Raw genomic sequence first — 23,590 nt, forward strand, 5'->3', positions numbered from 1 at the left:
TGTAACGAAAATCTCTCTGTATATTCTTGCTCACAGAACTGCCAAAAAAACACAGTTATAGGAAACGCTTCTTCCCATATTACACATAAAAACTCTTGTTGCAAAGGCGTGTTTCCACATAACGCGGAAAAGGTATGTAGTTCCTCGCCTGACCTGTATGCAGTCTTGCCAATTTTACTCGTCCGACATCGGCTCAACTGAGGGAACATGTTTCATCCAATATCGGCTCACTGGAGATGAGCACCGAAGCAATCAAGCTTCAATAACTCACTGAGAAAGCAAAAAAGCTGCGAGTGGTGGAATCACAAAAATAAGGACTATCACCAAAACATATTTCAATTTCAACTGCCTTGCATCTATATTTCTAACAGTGTCAAGCTCAGAGGAGGGATCATCCTGCCCTGTATTGGTCCCGGTTTTTGGCGAATCGCTTTGAGCATTGCCGGCCTAGAAACAAACATTAGTCATGTGTTAACCCCGTAAAAAAGATATTTTAGGCCTCCAAGTAATAGATGAAAATGAACAGAAAAACTGAAGGGGGAGAGATGTCATGATAAGACAATATCAAGTCTTGCAACACCACGAAAGATATCCCAAATAGCAAATTAGTTAAATTCAAGCCTTTTCAAGCTCGCACGATAACAGGTTAGATTTGGCTAGAGCACTTATATATATCAGGTCAGAACCCAAGGATCAGTCTCAACAGTTGGGTCAACACAGTGTGTCGACCCATAGATAGATAGATTACTGCATCTTTGACAAGGAAGATGAATTTTCAGAAGCAAAATGCGAAAAAGTAATTATCGGAGAGAGCTGTGTGATAGAGAAAAGGATAAGCTTGAAGACAAAAGATAATAATATGATGCACTTTTGGGAAGTTGAAATGCACTTGATTGATAGTATTATTTTATTTCATTCTTTTACATGCCTCCCCAACTACATAGAGTAGAACACCTGTATCACACGATTTAAAGTATCCATACATCACTTGGAGCAGTATCTAATCAAATAAGATGCATACAAGTACGCTATACCTAGTAAATCATAATAATGAAGAAAAAATAACAGAAGCACCAACCTCATAACTGGTGGCTGAAGAGCCTTGTTTTTCCTCATTACTTTCTTTTCCAGGCCTTCCATTATTGCTCTCATTCTTAGAGAGCTTAACCACTTCTACTTTAGCTTCAGGGCTTCCAATCACAGAAACTGAAGGGTCCTTTACCCTCTGTAAGAACTTCACTGCGACTTTCTTCTCCTTTATTAATGATGATATCTTGGACAAGAAACACAGATTGTTAGTGGAGATTCCTTAATTTTAAATGAAAGTTTTAGAATTTCCAAGTACGATATAGATCTCTTTATTATAGCACAATCACTAAAATACTCACAACCTCCTTAACAAGCGAGATTTCTTTATTTGTAATCTATTCCAACAGTGTAAGAAGCCTAAGCCTATAATAAGTGAAAAAAGGATAAGAGAAAAATAGTATACACTTTTTTTATTTCCATGAAAGCTGAAGTAGATTGATGAACTTCTTTTTTTGGGTACAAAAGTCAGCTCAGCTCGGTATCTACCCTAATATCAAACCCATACAGGAGGTGCCACTGTTCATTTGACATTCTAAATCCCCTACAACCTCCTTGACTCCAAAATAAATTACTACACTGCGTCATTATGAAAGGTTGTGCTGATTTTGCCCCCATGGTTTTCCAATTGGATAATTTTCTAAGAAGAATTAAGAAAAATATGCCAGTATATTGAAGATCTTACTAGGATAAAATTGTAGTAGAAACTATATTGATAAATCTTCAAAAAGTAGAAAATAAAGAGAATAAAGTAGCATCAAAGCATGAGACTAAGAAAAGTAATGCAATAAAATAATACGCTTTCTAGTTTTTGTGAAGAAAATTACAGCCATAAACCGTATACATACAAGCCTAGAATATGACAGATCTCAAAAAGTAATAGAAACTACAAGCATTGGGAAAATTTAAAAGTTCCAGGGTAAAACAGAAAGCGAGAATTTAGAATCTGGATGTATTTTTCCCCTTCAGAAATGCTTTTCATCTTAAAACTTGAGTTAGTACTTTGAATAGGAAATGGACCAAATGGTTGGTTATGAAAAACTCAGATGATCGTGTTCTTCTGCTGTTGGGAAAAAGATATTCTTATTCACATCTCTTTCCAAGACACATGCAGAGCAACTTGGGTGCACAAAGCATCCATCAAGTTATTTCAATATGAAAGGCACATGCCCTAAATAACCAAGGGTAAGCTTTAAACTCCTATTGCACGTGTTCCATAGGCAAACAACCACAAAATATTTCTAGTATAATTTATTGAGTGCCTTATTCAGAAGCTTTAGGCACATCCCACAAACACTGTTTTAAAGTAAAAGGAGTGGAAATCCAATAAACAAATTATATGAACACCCAGTATGACCAAAAGAGGCTTTGTTACCAACTTCATGAGTTTGAATGGTGAAAAGAAGTGTAGCTAACCTGCTTATGAAGGCGCTCTCTTTCAAGTGCCAACTGCAATACCAAATCTGTAATCAATTTAGTCCTCACCCTGATATCTTTTGCAGTTTCTTTCTTAGCTTCATCGGCCTGATGCAAAGAGGTTTCAAAGTGTTCCATTCTACGCCTTAGAAATTTTAATTCGTCAATGAGATCCGCATTGGTCTCCGATAATATAATACACTTGTCTTCAGCACTCTCAGTCTGACTTTCGGCCCTTTGAACCTTGGATTTTAGATCTCTAATTAAGTCCTCCATATCCTGGATTGTGCAATCTAACATGCTTTGCTTCTCTTGACTAGCTTCAGCAGATGCCACTGCATGCAGTCGCTTATTCTCAGAATCCTTCAATTGCGTCTCCAACTGTTCCACCTGATTAGTTGCACCAGTGATGCTACTCTTCAAGTGGCTGACATATGTATTAAGCTCCATGTTAGACATCCTGAGATTTTTACACTCAGCTTCAGCAATCTCAGCTATCTTTTCAGCTTCAGAAGCTTTTTCTGTCAATTTTTTATTTTGCTCACTAAAATCTTCAAGTTTAGATCTCAGCTCCCCTTCATGTTCAATCAACCCATTTATACTAAATTGTGCCATCTGGATTCGCCCATATAGTTCTTTTGAAACCCCAGAGAGTATATCTGCACTATTTTCTGCCTCAAACAATCTTTCCCACATATCTTCAGCTTCCTGTTCCATGCAAAAGACTTCTTGTTGCAGCCGAAGTTTTAAGTCTTCTTCAGTTTCTCTTGACTCGGTTAGCTTCTTCTCAAGATCCATTTCCCGAGCCAAAGACTTCTCCAGCATTCTCAAGATATTCCTCTGCTGTTCTGCTGTCTGCATTTTAATCTTTGCACTCAAATCTGGACTGTTGTTATTTTCCAAACAACCAATCTCTTTGTTATCTTTCCCTGTCAAATAGTTCAAGTTATTATTAGGTAAAGAATTACGTTCTCATAACGTAAAACTCTGAGACGTAGCTATCCGGAACTAGGGTTCAGGATGCAGCAGTTACATTACTACAATATACTGGAATATGGGACTACAATCCCGACGTAAAGCTCCTAAATTAGAATACCCAATGCTACCAGTCACCAAAAAGACCAGTGAAATCCTCCAGAAAGTGAATTTGATAGACTACAGTAACTCCTGATGGACAACATGGCCTCCCAAAAAAGTGACTAAAATTCTTAAGGAGATTGAATACAGGAAAATGAAATTTAATAACTTACATTTTTCATCACCAGAAGAAGCAAATAAGATTCTCTGGAAGTCGGCAGCTTGCTCCTTTAAGTCAGAAACCTGTTCGAAAGAGTGCTTCAAAGAGTCCTCGCAATCACGCAACTTATCTTCTATAAATGTATCACCAAGAAGCGAAAATGAAGAAACAACTTCTCGAGAACTGACAATCTCAGTGCGAAGAGCTGATAGAAAATTCTCCAGTACTCTAACTTCAGAGTCCAAAAACCCATATAGGAGGTCAAATTCTAATGCTTTGACCATTGGACCTTCCACGGTATGATCCTCTACCAGAGAGAAAGCCTCAAAATCACTTTCCCTTGAAGCCACATGCATGACAAGTATATCTAAATTAATCAACTTCTCAGAGGAACATGCTATATCTAACTCAACCCTTGTTAAATTTTCTGCTACACTTCCTAGTTCGCGCATAGTGTCTCCACCAGATGATACAACTTCAAGTGAATCGATATTATTCGATTCAGCCTCTAATTCACCATAATTGACATTTTCAACTGTAGTGGGTTTCTCTTCAATACTGTCTGAATCCATTTCAAGTCTTACAGTACGTTCTGAACTTATGTTCCTGAAAAAGAGAGTACTTTGTAATTCAATCATATTGAGAACTACAAGAAGTTATCCTAACCCCCTAAAGAAGATGCAAAACATCAGAAAAAGAATGAAGTATTATCCCACACACCAAAACTAATATTGGCAAGTAAGAAGAATTTGCTTGTTATTTATTCAAGTGAAACTGGAAACATGGAAGAGGAAGAAACAAAAAGAATAAGTTCAGTGCAAGTGTTCCTTCTCATTTTTAGTAAAAATCTGCCTAAATCTGTAAATCGTGCATTAAACAACATAACTTTTGACCACCAATAAAATGTTTATTGCATTAGGACAAAATAAAAAAAATTACCCAAAGGAACTGATGGTCAGTGACACATGAATGTCCACCAATCCACAGCTACCACACTGTGAAGAAAGAAATAGTATTGTAGATCACATAAAATCATAACAAACTTCACATGTTGAACAAGAAGGATAGCGGTGACCAAATCAAAATGCACGCTATCATAATTCTCATGTCTCTATACCTCTTAATTCTTTATATAAGTTTACACGCCAAATTAACCCAAAGATTTTCACAGCTTCATTATTGTTCAGTGCTCTCTATCACACTCTGTCAGTCAGCTGGAGATTGTTACTAAATCAATAAACTATGGAATCAAAACAACATCACCCTGCAAATTTCTTAGCCTCCTCCAAATTTTAGAAAGCAAACAATTGCCATCTCATGTAAAAGTAATCAATTTTTTGTATCCATGTAAATCCTTTTCTACAAACTTAAAGCTACCTGCGGCATTGACGCCAACTAGAAGTGGCAAAAATGAGATTTCAGTTTCCTCTAGACGATCCTAAATCGCTAGTCAGTGGCCATGATTGAAATTCCTAAAACAATTATGAAAGCAACAAATCCTAAATCCTAAATACAAGCAATTATAGCATCAACTGTTTCCTGATTGAATTGCTAAATCAAAAATATCTTATTATTCGACCGACATACTATCTTTTGCATTTACAACTCGCAGGCAGACCATCATGATGATTAGGGAAAAACTAACAGCTGGATTTTGTCTTCTAATCATTCAATTTAGCAGCAGTTTCCAATATTATCGGATAAATATAGTCCCAAAAATGAAAAAATCTGCAGCTCCAACGAACTACAGTATCATTGCTTACGCGCACAGATGCAGCAGCACGAACCAATTCTCGATAAATTAAAACAAAAATGCTCAAAAAAAATTATTAATTCGTCAACTGACAAAAATATGGTGCTAAAATTTATATACAGACAGAATTGAGAGAATAATTACAGAGGATGGGAAAAAAAAACCAAAGGATTTATGAAGAACGTACAGTTTAGAAATGGCGCACCTTGGTGAGTGTGGAGTTAATTTTACTTTAATTTATTCAATTCTTTGCGGAAAATATGTTAAATTTATATTTTTTAAAATTCCAAAATAGTAATCGACTCAGCGACTGTGTGCGAGATTCTAAAGATTCATGCACGCGAGGTCACGTGCTTTCTTTGTTGGTCACGTGCAGATGATGCAGACTGTCTGCTCATTGGGCCATTTGGGCTCCACAATTCATCTGCAGCCTTGGGTTGGGCTTGTTTTTAAATAGAATGATTCTTGAGCCCATTTCGAGAGCCACTTCTTTTTTTGGTTAACTATACAGCCAAGAAAACATGAAATGATTCGATCAATATTGTATTGCTTAAGATGACGAATTCGTGCAATTTATAATATGGGCATTTAGAATTTTAAATCGCATGATCTCATGAGTTGTTTTCATAAGATTCGTGTATCGTGATGCTTTCGTGTTGATCATATTATTTAATACAATGTTGGTGCACTTTAATAATATTGGAGTAGTATTTATTACTAATTTACTATAGTTTAGTGATTGGCCGCAACCCAAAAATGTGAATGTTTCATATCTCCCTATTAGTACGTATGATATATAATTGTATATCATCCTTCTTGGTTTGAGTTCACGCGGGCAACGATATTATTCATTTTGTGTTCCAGGTTACACGATTTACAAGAGTGTGTATCTTTTGTCATTTTGATACGTTTTATAAGAGTATGTAATATCTATTTTTTGACATTACTCACCATATAATACTACAATAAAGTGAATCTCTTTCATCTCTCACAACACACTCATCTAACATTTATTAAGAACGAGAGACATACATTGCAAACTCATGCTGTGATTTGTGATATGTATATGTTACTGTTGAAATTGTTGGCCCAAACCAAGCCCATTCCTGGCAGCCCATTACCATCACTTAGCCCACAATTGGCAGCCCATCTTCCTTGGTTAAATTTGCAGCCCTATCTGCTGCACTCCGAGAGTGAAATTGTGGAACCCTAGCTGCCTCCTTCCTCCTTGTTCCCTCCTCCCTCCTCTCTGCGTTTTCTGTGTGAAAGAGTAGGGCTTTGCCTGTGCCTTCACCATACCTCTTGTCATCTCCGTAACTTGGGCGAAGTGTGAACAAGCTTAGTGCTGAAAATGCTCATGAAGATGTGATTAATGAAGATGTGCATGATTATCAATTGACTAGGGATAGACCTAGAAGGACCATTAAACCACCTGAAAAGTTTAATGGCTTTGAAATGGCCTTGTTTGCTTTCAATATGTTTGAAAACATTGATAATCAAACACCTGCTTCTCTTCATGAAGCTAACCAATCGAAAAATTGGAACCAGTGGTTAAATGCTATGAGAAGTGAAATGAGATCTCTTCATGCGAACGATACTTGGATTCTTGTGCCTTATGATGATTCTTACTCTGTTATTGATTGTAAGTGGTTGTTCAAAATTAAAAGTGAGATTGAATCAATTAGGTACAAAGCTAGGTTAGTTGCTAAGGGATATACTCAAAAAGAGGGGATTGATTATACGGAAATCTTTGCTCCTGTTGTGAAATTTACCACTGTGCGTATTATGCTTGCTTTTGTTGCTCATTTTGGTTGGGAAATGAAGCAAATGGATGTCACTACTGCTTTCTTGCATGGTGATTTGGATAAACCTATTTATATGAAACAGCCCGAGGGGTTCATTGACTCTGAAAAACCAAATCATGTGTGCTTACTTAAGAAGGCCTTATATGGACTAAAACAGTCACCTAGACAATGGAACATTAGGTTTGATAAATGCATGAAGTCTTTAAAGTTTGAAAGAAGTGAGCATGACCATTGCCTGTACTTTAAAGATCTCAACTCTGTGCCTATGTTCTTGCTTATCTACGTGGATGACATGTTGCTTATTAGTCCTTGTCTCGAGTCCATCAAGCATATTCAAAAATGTCTGAGTGATAATTTTAAAATGAAAGACCTAGGAGATGCTAGTAAAATTCTAGGCATGAACATTGTTAGGGATAGAAAACGTTCTACCCTTGTGTTAAACCAGACTTCCTATGTGAAAAAAGTTTTGAGTAAATTTTCTATGTTTAACGCTAAACCTGTGGATGTGCCTCTTGCTTCTCACTTCGAATTAAGTAAGAAACAGTCTCCAAAGACTGCTTCTGAAATGGATGCTATGAAAAAAGTGCCATATTCAAATGCCATTGCATCTGTGATGTATTTGATGATTAGTACTAGGCCTGATATTGCTTATGTTGTGAGTGTGCTTAGTCGTTATATGTCTAATCCTGGCATGCCTCATTGGGATGCCTTGAAGTGGCTTCTTCGTTTTTTAAAATCCTCCATGAATATAGGCTTAAATTTTTCTAAGTGTCCTGATGGTGTGAAACTTGTTGGATATGTTGATTCTAATTATGCTAATGATAGAGATAATAGGAAATCCACCACATCCTATGTGTTTACTCTATGTGGTTCTTGCATTAGTTGGAAATCTCAACTTCAAAGCATTGTTGCTTTATCCACGACTGAATCTGAATACGTTGCAGCCACAGAAGCTATAAAGGAAGCTATTTGGCTTAAAGGCCTTTTATCTGAACTTCGTGTTATAGGTAAAGACGTTGTGGTTTATTCTGATAGTCAGTCTGCCATCCAAATATGCAAAAATCATGTGTATCATGATAGAACAAAGCATATTGATGTTCGCTTTCACTTCATTCGTGATATTGTGGAAAAAGGCATTGTTAAACTTGAAAAAATCCACACTGATCACAACCCCGCTGACATGGGCACAAAGTGTTTGTCTACCGAGAAGCATGTTGCTTTTCAAAAGGCTCTTAACTTTGACTTCGGTTGACTGCCATGTTAGATTGTTGTGACTTGTACAAACTTTGTGTTTGTGCACCTGTGTTACTTGTGTGTTTGCAGGAAAAAATCGGCGATGATGATACTTTCGGTCTCTACTCCTTTTATGCTCGTAGTCCACCGCGGTTGGGCCAAAGGTGGAGATTGTTGAAATTGTTGGCCCAAACCAAGCCCATTCCTGGCAGCCCATTACCATCACTAAGCCCACAATTGGCAGCCCATCTTCCTTGGTTAAATTTGCAGCCCTATCTGCTGCACTCCGAGAGTGAAATTGTGGAACCCTAGCTGCCTCCTTCCTCCTTGTTCCCTCCTCCCTCCTCTCTGCGTTTTCTGTGTGTAAGAGAGAAGCTTTGCCTGTGCCTTCACCATACCTCTTGTCATCTCCGTGACTTGGGCGAAGTGTGAACAAGCTTAGTGCTTGTGTGTGTCTTCTTCGTTCGAACTGAGCTATCTCTGCGTGGGTTAGCCTAAGTGAGGTTGAGGGTGATTTGGCAGTGGAGTTGCCGGAACGTGGTGCTGCCAGAGGAGGACTACTTTGGGTTTGAGAGAGACCGAGATCTGAGCCGAGGAGAGAGCCGCTGCTGCGTCGTCTCCGACAGCTGCTCCGCGTCGTTTCTGGACAGCCGCTGCTGCTCCGTTTCCGGGCAGCCACTCAGCTGCCCCATCTCTTCTATTTCCTGTTACTTTAGCTCTCTGTTACAGCTGCACCTTCTAACTCAGTCTCTTGGTGTTTTCTCTTTGTGTAGGAAACTAAAGAGCACGTCTAGCTCGAACGATCAGTGAGCTAACGTGTGCGTGGCTTTCGCAAGAGTTCCGTGTGCAGCTAAGCTTCAGGAAAGAATTTTAAAATTAGGCTTTGGCGTGCGAGAACGGTGAATCGACGGCGGGGCAAGATATCCACTACAGTTACTCAAAAATGCTTAAGAGACCTCTCATGAAACCTTTTCGTTAATTTGAGATAGTAAATATGCATCAAATGTGTATTTCAAACATATATAGATTAACCATAGATCATTTAATTTCCTTCAAAAGATTATTAAAACTTTAACTTAAAAGCCATCAAAATTCAATTAGAGTATTTTAAAAAAAAAATAGTTAAACTTTAACTAGAAAGAAATTTCCAACACAAACTTCAATTAGGTCTATTCACGATATGGGCATTCGTAACGTATGTTTGATTTTTTTGAAAAGAAGACAAACTTTTGGACCTAGACAAATTTTTGTCATAACTGTTTTGTTTTATTATTATTATTATTATTATTATTATTATTATTATTATTATTATTATTATTATTATTATTATTATTATTATTATTATTACTACTACGAGAAAAAATTACTACTGTCAATTTTAAGGCCCGTTTTTAGTGAACTTCGCCCATGTATCTATATATTAATATATAATACATTGATGAGATTTAAACTTAATACTTTATATTAGATAGATATATTTGTTGTCAAGTAAAAAAAAGATGTATTTGTTGTCTAACTATCGACGTGACACACAATTATTTAAAAACTGGTTGCTTATTATTTGCAGCGTAGTATACTAAATGGTTGATAATATATTTATATATAATTTAATTTAACTTCTTTTTTTACTTGATAATATATTTATATATATATAATAATTTAATAACTTATTCATATAAACAGGCGTATATGTATATGTATATGTATATATAATGAGCTTTATTAAAATATTTTCTAAAATGAATGAAAATGTGCCTAGAATAGTCAAGTCTGTTCTATTTCTATGACAATTTTGGTTAAAAAATTGAAATGGATAAGAGCAAAATCCAAAACCTATTCTCATAAAATTCAAATTTCGTATTCAGAGTTCTGGAAACAACTCGATTTATCATTGAGTATTTGATCATATCGTATCTTATGTGGATAGAGGATGCCTATAAATCTATAAATATTTGATCATATTATAATTACTGATCTCGTTTAACAAATCTTTGCTCATTTTTCTATTTTAGATTCTCTGAAATGGTCATATATTCTTCATAATTGTCGGATTCATAATTTAAAAAATGGCTAAAATGGTCATTAATTTCGAAAATAACCAAGAATATGTTTTTCAAGAGGATGACAAAACATATTTTATCATCAAAATTAATTATTTCTATTTAATCTAATTACTTGAATTTCGATTCATTAATCATTATAGCACCGGCCACCTTCTGTTGACATGAAACCCACCAATTTGTACTGCTACTCGTCAACTCGTAATCACATCCACATTGCACAAATAAATTATTAAATAAATAAAAACCGTACCATTATGCTAATTCTTTTACTTTTATTATTAAGACTTCACATCAATCAATATAATTACGCGGCCACTATATTTGCCTCGTGGTTTGAAATTTCTGTAGTTCATCACCAAGTCATAATCAAGTAATTAAATATTGTATTTAATATAATATGCTACAAATTAGTTTATTGAAGCATTCGTAATCACTTCAATTAGAGGCCAAGAAGATGCGTCGTGATTCCGAATATTAATCACCCAATCAAAATTACTGCGTGATTCCTATGTTCATGTATTAGACTAATGTCATATATCCAGGTGTCACAATGAGAGTCACATATTATTTTAAAGATATTAAATAATATGTTCAACTTTAATACTTTATACTCCCTCCGTCCCAGCCCAATAGGCTCAGTTTCCTTTTTGGGACGTCCCACTCCAATAGGCCCAGTCTTAAAATAGAAAGAATTAGGGCTTATGTAAGTGTAAGTTTGAGGCTTAATTAAGGGAGATATACTCCTAATTATTTCTCATTTTTAAACAATCAGCCCATTCACTGAACTCATTCATCGAGCTCATTCCATCATTTCTCTCTCTACTCAAACCCTAGAATCGAAAAGGCGCCGACCCTTCTTCAACCTCCGCCGCCGCTCCTCCACCGATCAACCGCAACCCACCTCTTCGATCCCCCGCCGTGATGTGTACTCCAAAACCCCCTTCGTCCCGTCCAGAATTTAACCAATCCTTGGTTGAATTCGTCGATTCCGAGTCTCTGAGCGGTGGTCACGTCTCCGACTCGCAATTTTCCGATGGCTGTGACTCCCGTATAGATCTTGGTGGCTACTTCCCATGTCTTCCTCGAGAGAGTAAAAGGAAGGCGGATCGACAGGCTAGGAGGAAGGCGGTTCGACAGGCTAAGAGGAAGGCGGTTCCTGTGGATCTACCGGAGACCTTCGTCCCGGAGTCCGAGCCACCTGATGCGGTGGTGGCTGTCGAAGATGAAGTGGCGGCGCCTGAGTTGGAGGAAAAGCCGGAGTCTCCGCCCTACCGGTTCCAGAGGATTGTAGATCGGTTCACTGAAATCTATTTTCCCTCTATCAAACGGGTGAGGACTTTCCTTTTCTTGCTATGGTATCTGTGATGCCTATTTGGTTGTGTTGCATCTGTGATGCCTATTTGGTGAATCCCTGGATTGTTGCATCTGTGATGCCTATTTGTTGTGTTGCATCTGTGATGCCTATTTGGTGAATCCCTGGATTGTTGCATCTGTGATGCCTATTTGTTGTGTTGCATCTGTGATGCCTATTTGGTGAACTCCTGGATTGTTACATCTGTGATGCCTATTTGTTGTGTTGCATCAGTGATGCCTATTTGGTTGTGTTGCATCTGTTGGCAAGAGTGTTTGTGGGATTGAGTTAATGCCTAAAATGATGATTTTTGTGTTTGTGTTTGTGGGATTTAGTTTGGCCAACTGAACTCATCTGTGATTCGAGTATGAATAGATGAATTTGAGGCCGCCGATCGTCATTGCCCCTGTTTGCTTACCACTGATTGTGTGTGATGGTTGATGGTTGCTATATTCTGAACTTTAAGTGTATAAAATGATGCATTGTTTCTAAACTTTCAATCACATTCATCTGCATTCTAGCTTACAAAAAGTATTTCTAAACTTTCAATCACATTCATCTGCATTCTAGCTTACAAAAAGGATTTCTAAACTTTCAATCACATTCATCTGCATTCTAGCTTACAAAAAGGATTTCTAAACTTTCTAAAATGATGCATCTGTCTATACAAAAAGGATTTCACTGAATGTGCATTCATCTGCATTCTAGCTTACAAAAAGAGTCATCTGTCTATACAAAAAGGATTTCACTTTCATGTGCATTCATGTGCATTTAAGCTTACAAAAAGAGTCACCTGTTCTTCATCCTAGGCTTGAATTGTTGTGTGGTGAGCCTCATTTCCAAAACCCAACTGTAAACTGAGGTCCTGCATGCTTTCTGCTTCCCCTGACTCTATCATGTGCATAATACACTGATCGACAAGATCTTTGTCCACTTCCAATGTGAGAGGGAGGGCATTCTGCCTTATTAGAGCATCTTTGCCCATATGGGGCAGTTTGTAAGCATTATGCCCCTTCATCTTCATTGTTTCTATCATGCAGCCTTGTAGTGATAAGAAAACCTTGTTCAATGCTATTGGACTGAGATCCATGAAGCTTTTGCATACTGCATTAACTAACTGATCCACTGTGGTGCAAACTGACTCCTCTTGAATGCTTTGAATTGCTCTAAACCACCCCAAGTCATTGACATTTGTGTCAGGTGAGTTGGGGGGTTGTTGAACAAGTCTAATATCAAGGCCATTCTGAGAGGCAGCCTGTCTGAACTCTATATCTGAATCACTTATATGTGGCTTTGCATTATCTTGTTGAATGAAGATCAACTTTGATGCACCTTGAGGCCATTTGTTCATGATAGCTGGAATAAGCTGAAAAAAGCAATAACTTGAATGAATGCAGGCTGCATTACACTTTGCATACTAATTCTATGACATAAAGTACATTTTGGCATTGCATACAAGTCCTTGTGTGTCTCCATACCTGGTTGATGAAACACTCTCTCATCACTGCTTGAGTGATTGATTGAATTGGTTTAGTCTCTGGTGTTCCTGCATTCCTATTCTTGCTTCTTCTCTGGGCTGGAATGACTTGTGTGAATGGGAAAATACCAATTTTCCCATCAAACAATACATTGCCATTCTCATCAAAGAGTGGCCTGCAAACTGCACACAAAAACATCACCTTGGTGATGAATTTTTTACTCTTACAGCTCCTGTAAGGTTCAGGCTCCTCTTTTGTGAGGTAATATCGATTATTTGCCTTTGTCATGTAGAACCATTTCTCATCTACGTGCACTACATTATGCATTGTCTTAAATTTCAGAATATTTGCAATCCTATCATACTCTAAGGCTTCAAGAGAAAACCTTAACCTCAGTAGCTTATTAGGGGCAGTGAGATCAGGCTTTATGGCATTCGTATGCGCTCTGATTAGGCCCAAATGAACCCAACGTCCCACTGTGCTCTTGCTAACTTGTATGCCAACTGCTAATTTTCTGATTGTGCCTCTTCTACATAGCTCTAGAGCCTGAATTTGTGCTATGTCTATCTGGACTCGCTTCCTCAAACGTGGTGTGAATCTTTTTTTTGATGTCAAATTGATAAGCTGACCTTGATCTTTTTGTTTCTTTGCTTCAGCCCACAATCGAGTGACAGTTCGGCGCCCTAAGTTGAATTTGATGCCGGCTTCTTTCATTTTGCCGTACTTGGGGATGCCATCTTTCGAGTGTTGAAGGAGAAACTGGACAACCATCATCTTCTTATCATCTTCAAGATCTCTCAAGTGCATTTTGCTGTGTTTCCTTTTTGTATGAAGCTTTTAGTTTAGAAGTGTAGAATGTTGTGTAGGAGTAAATGAACTCATTTATAGGAGTAATGGCTGTGTGCTTTTCGAGTGTTGAAGGAAATTTATGGCGCCTTTTTTTTGGTGTAAACAGCCGCCAATTTCCCATGAAAATTTATTGAATTCAGCCGCCTTTTTAATGCTTGTGCCTATTTAATTCAGTGTTTAATTTCAGCCGCATGTTTCAATTTAATTCAGCTAGCATATTTCAGTTCACATTTTATTTTAATTCAGTTCGCTTATTTCAATTCACATTTTATTTTAATTCACTTAAATTTAATGAAGAAGGTATAAATGAGATAACAAAGAAAAAATGATTAAGGAAAAATAAGGGAATACTTAAAAGCTTAATCTTTAGTGGACCACACTACTTATCTATCAAAAAGCAAGTTTCTTAATCTCCGTGCCGAAAGCAACTGAGCCTATTGGGCTGGGACGGAGGGAGTAATGTTTAACCTGTGTTGCTTAACTACGGCTCTGTGTCCACACACTTTATATATAAATTTTCAAATTTTGGAATTGGAATTCATTGATTCTTGCCTCATTCTGTTCGAGATACAATTTATAAAACATTTTAATAGTGACTTTCATTTTCATCTCTAGCAAAATAGATAAATTCAAAATTTTTTTCAGATAATTAAAATATTGATGTAGCATGGTTTTTTTTTTTCCACGTTAGATCATGTCAAGTCATTTATCTCATCGCCCAAAAATATTTAGGCATATTTGTATAACCACCCATAAAGCAAAACTTGAGGTAATTAGATCATGTCAAAAATTAAAATTGGATCAAAATTAATGATTTTTTGTATAATTAACCCCGAAAATTATAGAAATATTTGCATGTAAATACAAAATTTTTGGAGGTTTTATAAAATTGTGATTTTTTGTTTTTTTAACAACAATACATGATCTGTCTTCTTGTTACAACACCCTAGGTAGAACTCATCCTCAAAAGCCATGCTATCAAGGAGAGGGTGCCTAGGCCCGTTCCGGAGATTTCAGGGGCCCTAGGCGAAATGGGAAAAAAATGATTGTGTGCTTATGAACCGTTTTTTTTTTAATGAAATAAGATTGGAGCCTTTGAACTTATATGTATTTTTTACTGATTGGGGCCCAATGTGTGACTAAAAAAATCTTATTTCTATATAGCAATAAAAATAAAAATAAAAAATCGGGGCCCCATTTTGCCCTGGGCCCTAGGCGGTTGCACCCCTCGCCTATGCCCAGGGCCGGCCCGTGCCTAAGGTGTTATAAACCACACCAATCAGCCCATACTTAACCGATGTGGGACGGAATCATGACAAACCACCACGCTTCCGATCCGCCGCCCACGGCGGCCCATACCACCGCAGATGACCCATATGGCGGCCCATAACGCCCCGGGTGGACCAGAGCATGGGGTTGGCTTTGATACCATTTGTTACAACACCCTAGGTAGAACTCATCCTCAAAAGCCAGGCTATCAAGGAGAGGGTGCCTAAGGTGTTATAAACCACACCAATCAGCCCATACTTAACCGATGTGGGACGGAATCATGACAAAAGGGAACATCAAGCGATGCGACCTCCTGTGTGTAAACAGTGACATCCTAGATTCAAACCCCACTGCTCCCCTCCCCAACTCCCCCAAGTAAAAAAAAAACAACAATACACGATCTTTTAATTTTTCTAATTTTGTACATGTTTTGAAACACATCAAAATGTCGTTATTTTATAACAAAATGTGGGTTTCAAATCCACAAATCATTCGATTGAACTAGGACATATTGGGGGAATTCACTACTATAATTTTAAAAAATATTCACTGTCAGATTGAGGTCCATATTTCAAAAATATGGACAAGAAAGAATTCATATTGTGATAACATATTTAGAACATCCGCAATGGGCTTACTTGATAGCCTACTTGATAGTGGTTGTGTTATTGAGTAAGTAGTGCTGCATTGGGGTTACTTGATAGCCTACTTGATTTTTTTAGTTTTTAAAGAGGAGAGAGAAATTTTTAAAGAGGAGAAGAGAATTAAAAAAAAAAAAAAATTACTCGTGCATACTCGAAGACTCGAGTAGCACTCACCTGCAACGCCCTACTCGAGTGCAATACTCCTACTCGAGTAGGCACTCGAGTAATGCGTTACTCATGCTCTTATGGGAGGGATAAAGCATTTTTAAAACTAAAAACAACGACGTTTTATTATATTTCAATATTGTGTTATTTAAAAAAATGATGATTTTTTTTGACAATCAACCCTAAATTTTATAAATATATACTTAATTCCATATCCAAATTTATATAGGTGTATCTGTTGATCATATATTTATGATTTATTCGTATAAGATTCTTAATGTGATTGCGTGTCTTGCCTGTGGCATAAGTAAAAAAATTTATGCAGCTAAGTAAAATATTCGAAACTTCAGAAAATTGGATAAGTTACTCTAAATTCTAAATTACCCATTTTATTATCCAATGGCAAGATATCCTATCGCATTTGGAGAGAGAATAAAAAATTAAATTATTCCATCATATTCATCGACGATACTGCAAAAACAAATAAACATAAATCCTTATTGTTAATGTCTCTGTGGCTCTGTCCAAGATGTGAGTAGGAACCCACTACACCATTATTGCTCCAAGCATGCTTAATTAATTGTTTTATAATTAATTATCGATTTTTAGAATATAATTAATTATCATTAGCTAATTATTAGACAAACTGAATTTGCTTGAACATTAAACCAAAAAAAAATCCCTTATAAAAATCTTCACGTGTCTTCATCTTCTTCATTTGGTTTTGTTTAAAACGAAAAATCAATCAGCACACACACCATTCGCGGCCTCTCAAGTTTTTGGAGGTCACCTATTTCTCTCTCGAAACGAAGGGGACCCCCAAAAGCGAAAACATCCATTGAAAGCGACACCTATGGTCGTCGTTTCGGCGGTGGAAATTATTGATCGATATACTGCTCGCAAAAAAAAAAAAAATCCAAGGTTTGATTTTTTGTTTCCTCGGAATTATATGTTCAACAGTGAAATTTAATTATTGTTATTATTATTATATGCATTCGTGAAAAACGTTGCGTGAAGAATTCTTCTTCTCTCTCTTTATATTCTATGCGTGTATTGTATGATTTGTATCCCTCTGTTTCAAACTTCAAAGCTGCGATTTTGCGAGATATCGAGTTTTCCTTGTTGTTCATTTGTTAGTTGGGATTGGTTTTCCTGTTTTTGATTTCAGATCGTTTGATTGCTTCGCTTTTCTCTTTGTGTTAGGCTACAAGGTTTTGTAGTTTTCCTGATTTTTTTTGGTGAACTGGACAACAATATAAGAAAATTGAGTTACAAAATCGTATAGGCCTTCTTTGATTTTGCTTCATCAAATTGAGAGACTTGACTTTATCAAAATTATTGATAAAAGCTAGTTTCTTTGAAGGTTTCCCTTGAGAAAAGGTTGTAAGGTAAAGCAGTTCCTTAACTCAATCTATAATTGTCCCGATTTCTTACAGAAACTTGAATTTGTGGAAATGATCACATACTTCCGGTTGAAGAAAATTGATCTAAATCTGAATTCTTTCTGCAGATCTTTTGTAAGGACTCAAGAGTTTTGTCTGTTGTTATTGCATTCCAAAACTCAATCTCCTTTAGATAATTGACAAAAAAGAGTTTGAAAATGACGATTGGAAGTCTTAAGCCTAGCAAAGCGAAGACATCAAGGAAGAGCAAGCAACCACTCGTTGATGAGAAATCCCCATTACTTCCCACCAAGCATGGGGAAGATAGTTTCGATGAGTTCAATGGGGCTTCTTTCAGCGGGGCGGTGTTTAATTTGTCCACGACAATTGTAGGTGCAGGAATCATGGCTTTGCCTGCCACCATGAAGGTGTTGGGACTTATCCCAGGGGTTGCTGCAATCATCTTTATGGCATTCTTGACTAATGCCTCGATTGAATTCTTGCTTAGATTTAGTCGAACATCAAAGTCGGTTTCGTATGGAGGTCTTATGGAGGATGCTTTTGGAAATTGGGGCAGAATCTTGATTCAACTCTGTGTATTAGTTAATAACATCGGCGTGCTTATAGTTTACATGATCATCATAGGTATCATCTTGATTGAATTTGAGTTGTGTTTGTATCTCATATGCATCTCTGTCGAGTAACTATCAATTTCTTCAGTTTTGGCTATTCTTGATATCAATTGATCGGACACTTATTTATTGCAGGTGATGTGCTTTCTGGAACCACATCTGATGGAATTCACCACGCCGGTGTTCTGGAGGGTTGGTTTGGAGAACAGTGGTGGACTGGACGGTTTTTCGTTCTCGTTGTAACCACAGTTGCTGTATTCGCGCCACTGGCTAGCTTGAAGAGAATTGGTGAGCTCCTTTTTGTTCAGTCTATCTAGTAATTGGAATTTGATACTTATGCAATCTTTGGTTACTGGATTATAATACTGCATTGGAGTTGATTGAATACTTATCAGTTGCAGTGTTATTTAGATCTGTCAGTATATTTAGTGATTGGAGTCAAATTGTTAATAAACCCTATTGCAGTGTGGGTGTTTCCCATTAATGTGCATCGTAGAACCTCATAATACTGAGTGCAAGCGTAAACTTGCTAAATTATTGTATTCTGCCATTATGCATCTTTATATTAACATGTTTTGCATGTTGATTGTATCTCTTTCTGTCTACTACACATCTAAATTATTCTTATATTTGTGTTTGCAGATTCATTGAGATACACATCTGCTTTATCAGTTGCACTTGCTGTTATCTTCCTTGTTATTACTGTGGGAATAACACTCTACAAGTTGATAGATGGAACTATCCAAATGCCTAGATTGTTCCCAGAAGTTACAAATCTGATGTCGGTCCTCAATCTTTTTACTGTAGTTCCTGTTCTCGTCACTGCATACATCTGCCATTACAATGGTAAGTAATGAATGTGCATTGACTAGCCTGCGTTGTGGTGCATTTCCATTTGGGAGGGTCATAGTACATTTCATAATTAACTAACTTGATATGTTTGAAATTGTCACCTTGATACTAGATTTCCCTAACAATATTCTTTCTCAACATGTTTTCCCTGGTATCAGATATAAAGATATTTTCCTGTTTGCCTCACACGGTGGTAGATTGTTCATTACGTTTTTTGGATGAAAAAATATGAACTGTCAAATGAGAGAATTGTTTATGTTCACTAGGACTTGCATATACTTTGCAATAGCAATGTCCACCCATAGATTGAGATGTTCAATCAATGTAGGTCTCAGATTGATTCCTAATCGAATAAGCTATTTGCTCCTTGACCATGAAGCCAATTTTGACTACAAGCTATTTTTGCAGTTCATTCAATAGACAATGAGCTTGACGATAACACAAAGATAAAGGCAGTCGTCAGCAGTTCCCTTGCTCTCTGCTCAAGTGTGTACGTGATGACTAGCATCTTTGGATTTCTCTTATTCGGTGATGGAACTCTTGATGATGTACTGGCCAACTTCTCCACTGACCTTGGAATTCCATTTGGATCCGTGCTTAATGATGCTGTGCGCGTTAGCTATGCAGCCCACTTGATGCTTGTCTTCCCTATTGTATTTTATCCATTGCGGTTAAACTTAGATGGTCTCATGTTTCCCGTGGCAAGGCCTTTGACTACAGATAATATGAGGTTTGCATCACTCAGTATTGGGCTCATTGCTGTTATCTTTGTCGCTGCAAATTTCATACCAAGCATCTGGGACGCTTTCCAATTTACTGGAGCAACTGCAGCTGTTCTAATCGGTTTCATCCTTCCTGCTGCCATTACTCTCCGGTAAGTCAATAATTGATGCATTTCGGTATATAAATATTACACTGTGTGTAATATCTTAGTCTGTTATAGTACTTTGTCAGCGTACACTCTAAATACAAAAAAAAATAAAAATGGCAACCAACGTTAAGAAAATAAGTTCATTAGTGAACCAGGGCCACCAATATTTTTCATGGGTATCTAATATGTGTGTGATTTTTGGTCCAATCTTTACCATTTCCTTTTCCCCTCTTATTTAAGCTTCGGAATTTTTGGCTGTACAATATGAGATCTATGCTGACGTGGGTTTGTGTCCTAGTTAAACATTAGATGCTTAGCTTAAGAAGTTTTGCTGTAAGCTGGAGATGTCAATCCTTACCAAAAACAAAATATCTCCAATTGAACTTGCCTCCTTGAGATGGGCGTGATTTGTTTCCTCGTTATGTTTGTTACGACTTCTCATGTGACACGCTCCTTCTGGAATCGGAAGGATCATTAAGAAACTTAACCGTTATTTAATGTATTTTCACCCACCTGTATTGTTTCCTATCGAAACTATTAAGCTTGCACCCTTGAAATTTTATCATGACTTAGGCTAAAATATAACAACATTGTCCAACTTCAATATTCCAAGAACAACAATCTGTATGCGATCTCCTTATAGTTTACTTTATACTATAAGCTCTCTTTACATATCTTTCCTCCCCTGAATAGTCGAATTTTCAGCTCTGTGATATTTGGTGGTGATCTAATTCAGCATGCTAATCATCCATGAAATGTGGTTTGTTGGTGCAGGGATCGATATGGCATATCCATGACGAGGGACAGGATCTTAGCCGTTGTCATGATCATCCTTGCCGTCTTCTCCAATGTCATAGCGATATACAGTGATGCCTATGCATTGTTCAAGAACGGACCAGCTAGTCGAGAATGAAGCATCCACTGTTTGTCTGGCTCGACTTGGTAGAGAGGTAATCCGGATGAGACTCATCTTATTCGCAGGAAACGGTGTATTAGAACTATGCTCGGTCAAATTCGACTTCGCCATCATCCTGCTCAACTTAGATGTTGAGTTGCATCTCTAGAAATGTACAGAGTTGTTTGTGCAACCCTTCATCTCCTACTCCTATGCAATTTGTTGTATTTCAGTGTGATAATTTTGTTGCTGGGCTAATAATGTGTATAATAAACCATGAAAAATTGTATGAATATGCCTCTATTTTTGGTAATGTAGTCGAATGCAGTCTCCTTTTCTATGGAGGCAGACAATCGTCAGCTGTATTTGGAATTGGAACATGTTTTCTTGGCTTTAAATATCTTCTTTTCATTTATTTATAATTAATTTTGCATCTTTCAATTAAATGAATTGGATGTCTAATTATACTGCTGAAATATGTGTTGTACATGTATAAATCATAAAGAAATTACAGTTGGAAACTTAGAAATATCTCATCAGATCGAAGGCGCTTTTATAATACAATTTTTTAAAACTCGAATTTACAATCAAGACTATTTCGAGTTGTGAATTTTAATTTTAAAACTTGAATTCACAATCAAAATAATTACTCGAATTCACAACTAATTTATTCGAGTTGTGAATTCTAGTTGTAAAATTCAAATTCATAACTAATAGGGACGTGAATTCATCGTTATTTTAAAATTAGTTGTGAATTTAATAACATTAATAATACAAACATCGCAAAACTCTTAATTCAAACAGAAATAATTTATCGACACACTGATAATTTCTTAGCATTTCAAAAGAAAAAAAAAATACAAACATAAAAAAATTCTTACTTTTACTTTATTAAAATTACCAACACACTAATGATTTTTGCAATGATCACAACTAATCTATATTCAAGTTGTGAATTATAATTTTATAATCTGAATTCACAACCAAGACAATTAATTAAGACTTAATATATTAAAATACCCACTTCCATAATATGTCTATGAAAAATACCCACCCCTAGTAAGAGGGTGGCATTAATTAAATTTAAGCTTTAAAACTCGAATTTACAATCAACACTAGCGATTCAGTTATAAATTCATCGATGTGGTTTGAATTCAAGAACATTAACAATAAAGAAGTAAAAAATTCATTGAACCATCTATCACCGCCACCGCCACTTGTCACCGATGATGGCGCTGCTTCGGCACCGTCGAATCGAGGGAGAAATCTACGACGCCGTCTTGAACGCTATCACAAGCCATCGCCGTTGGCAAACATAGCCGATGCCGCCTGCCTCAACGAACGCTTGTCACCGCCGCCACCTGTGCTCGATGACTACACCACTCTCTTTGACGTTGCCACCACGAAAAAGAATTCATGACTTTAGGAAGAAAAAATATGCAAAAAATTTCAGATTTTAGGAAGAAGAAGCATAATTCAGCTTGATGCAGCCACTACGAAAAATAACTCGCTGCTACCACAAAGAAGAATTCACGACTTTAGGAAAAAAGAATTAAGATGAAGAACACATAATTTATTTAGAAGCTTAGAGGATTTAACTAACGTATTGAAAGATTTATGGTCTTCTTCAATGGAGACCACTCCCCTATATAGAGAATGAAGACCAAATCCTGTGCGTCGATTCTAAAATATCCAACGGTCTTGATTTGGCTGATTTTTTTTATAATTTTCGTTTATTTTATTGCTAGAAGGTTAAGTTGGTCATTTTAATTTCTCTCTCTCTATCCATACGTTTTTAAATGCTCATCTCTCTCTCTATCTAACCAAATACGTCTGATTCATTTCTCTCTCTCTCTCTCTCTCTCTCTCTCATATACTTGACAATGGAGGTCTCTTTTCCGGCGAAGCCGCGCCAGACCAGCAGCGCCGCTCCCCCATGTCCGTCCGTCTCTCCTCAAAATCATCGTCCCTTCCTTCCTTGGTAATGGCCGCCGTCACAGGTGGAGCCACGAACACCGCCGCTCGCCCTCAACTCTAGATCCCTAAATCTGCACTATTTTCTTTCGATCTCCGGCGACCACCGGGTGCCATGGCCACCGCCCTCGCTCTCCTCTCTTGACCGATCAATATCAGCCGCCGCCACCCGAAACCCTAAGTCGTAAATCTTGACACCCCCTTCGATCTCTCTTCAATCCCCAGGCGGAGGGATTCTCGAGGCTGTGCTGCCCCGGCGTCGTCAGGGTGAAGCCGATGAAGACGGCGATGGTGAACGCTCGTGGTGGCGGCCGTCGCGCCGTGCCGCCGCCGGATCTGCAGATCTGCATATCGTCAAGGAAGTGTTCGTAGAAAATAATCAATGAACATACTGATGTTCGTCAATATGTTCGTAGAAACACCGATGAACATATTGATGTTCGTTGTATATGTTCGTAGAAAAATCAATGAACATACTGATATTCGTAAATATGTTCGTAGAAAAACCAATGAACATACTGATGTTCGTCAAAATGTTCGTAGGAAAACAATGAACATACTAATGTTCACCTATTATGTTCATTGACAGATTAGGTCCCAAAATTGGAAAAGATGAATTTTCGGGATTTGTTCAA

The 23,590-nt window shown here is 37.2% G+C and overlaps 3 protein-coding genes across 10 annotated transcripts; 1 reads left to right on the forward strand and 2 right to left on the reverse strand.

Moving 5' to 3' along the window:
* On the reverse strand, positions 1-5,794 carry LOC130989729 (WPP domain-interacting tail-anchored protein 2-like). 7 transcript variants are annotated; one of them, XM_057913806.1, is made up of 6 exons: positions 5,680-5,747; positions 4,679-4,734; positions 3,753-4,345; positions 2,503-3,431; positions 1,079-1,273; positions 1-447 (listed from the first exon to the last, which is right to left on the reverse strand). In XM_057913806.1, exons 3-6 carry the CDS (start codon positions 4,309-4,311, stop codon positions 268-270), a joined length of 1,863 nt encoding a protein of 620 aa, XP_057769789.1. In that variant the 5' UTR covers positions 4,312-4,345; positions 4,679-4,734; positions 5,680-5,747; the 3' UTR covers positions 1-267. The 7 variants fall into 7 exon arrangements, with proteins under 7 accessions (XP_057769789.1, XP_057769791.1, XP_057769785.1 ...); XM_057913808.1 differs by having other exon boundaries at positions 5,698-5,720; XM_057913802.1 differs by having other exon boundaries at positions 5,385-5,693.
* A 5,406-nt stretch (positions 5,795-11,200) lies between these two features.
* LOC130989731 (uncharacterized) lies at positions 11,201-14,632 on the reverse strand. Its single transcript, XM_057913809.1, has 2 exons — positions 13,423-14,632; positions 11,201-13,310 (listed from the first exon to the last, which is right to left on the reverse strand). Exons 1-2 carry the CDS (start codon positions 14,227-14,229, stop codon positions 12,750-12,752), a joined length of 1,368 nt encoding a protein of 455 aa, XP_057769792.1. The 5' UTR covers positions 14,230-14,632; the 3' UTR covers positions 11,201-12,749.
* A 2,365-nt stretch (positions 14,633-16,997) lies between these two features.
* On the forward strand, positions 16,998-21,379 carry LOC130989732 (amino acid transporter AVT6A). Of its 2 annotated transcripts, none has more exons than XM_057913811.1 (6): positions 16,998-17,270; positions 17,860-18,376; positions 18,499-18,651; positions 19,006-19,209; positions 19,624-20,089; positions 20,861-21,379. In XM_057913811.1, the coding sequence occupies exons 2-6, from the start codon at positions 17,950-17,952 to the stop codon at positions 20,997-20,999; spliced, it is 1,389 nt and encodes a 462-aa protein (XP_057769794.1). In that variant the 5' UTR covers positions 16,998-17,270; positions 17,860-17,949; the 3' UTR covers positions 21,000-21,379. The 2 variants fall into 2 exon arrangements, with proteins under 2 accessions (XP_057769794.1, XP_057769793.1); XM_057913810.1 differs by having other exon boundaries at positions 17,072-17,737.
* Positions 21,380-23,590: the final 2,211 nt, after the last annotated feature.

This window comes from Salvia miltiorrhiza, chromosome 6 (assembly GCF_028751815.1).
Source record: "Salvia miltiorrhiza cultivar Shanhuang (shh) chromosome 6, IMPLAD_Smil_shh, whole genome shotgun sequence".
In the NCBI taxonomy this organism is placed as follows: domain Eukaryota; kingdom Viridiplantae; phylum Streptophyta; class Magnoliopsida; order Lamiales; family Lamiaceae; genus Salvia; species Salvia miltiorrhiza.

What these genes read in the sequence shown, in the direction of transcription:
- LOC130989732 (XM_057913811.1), top strand. Translation starts at nt 17,950, where the DNA reads ATGACGATTGGAAGTCTTAAGCCTAGCAAAGCGAAGACATCAAGGAAG. An exon ending in GGCTAGCTTGAAGAGAATTG is followed by an intron (nt 18,652 to 19,005) that starts GTGAGCTCCTTT and finishes TTGTGTTTGCAG; the next exon opens with ATTCATTGAGATACACATCT. An exon ending in ATACATCTGCCATTACAATG is followed by an intron (nt 19,210 to 19,623) that starts GTAAGTAATGAA and finishes CTATTTTTGCAG; the next exon opens with TTCATTCAATAGACAATGAG.
- LOC130989731 (XM_057913809.1), bottom strand. Translation starts at nt 14,229, where the DNA reads ATGCACTTGAGAGATCTTGAAGATGATAAGAAGATGATGGTTGTCCAG. An exon ending in GAGAGTGTTTCATCAACCAG is followed by an intron (nt 13,311 to 13,422) that starts GTATGGAGACAC and finishes TGCTTTTTTCAG; the next exon opens with CTTATTCCAGCTATCATGAA.
- LOC130989729 (XM_057913802.1), bottom strand. Translation starts at nt 5,408, where the DNA reads ATGATTAGAAGACAAAATCCAGCT. An exon ending in TTAGAAGACAAAATCCAGCT is followed by an intron (nt 4,735 to 5,384) that starts GTTAGTTTTTCC and finishes CTTTCTTCACAG; the next exon opens with TGTGGTAGCTGTGGATTGGT. An exon ending in CTGACCATCAGTTCCTTTGG is followed by an intron (nt 4,346 to 4,678) that starts GTAATTTTTTTT and finishes TCTCTTTTTCAG; the next exon opens with GAACATAAGTTCAGAACGTA.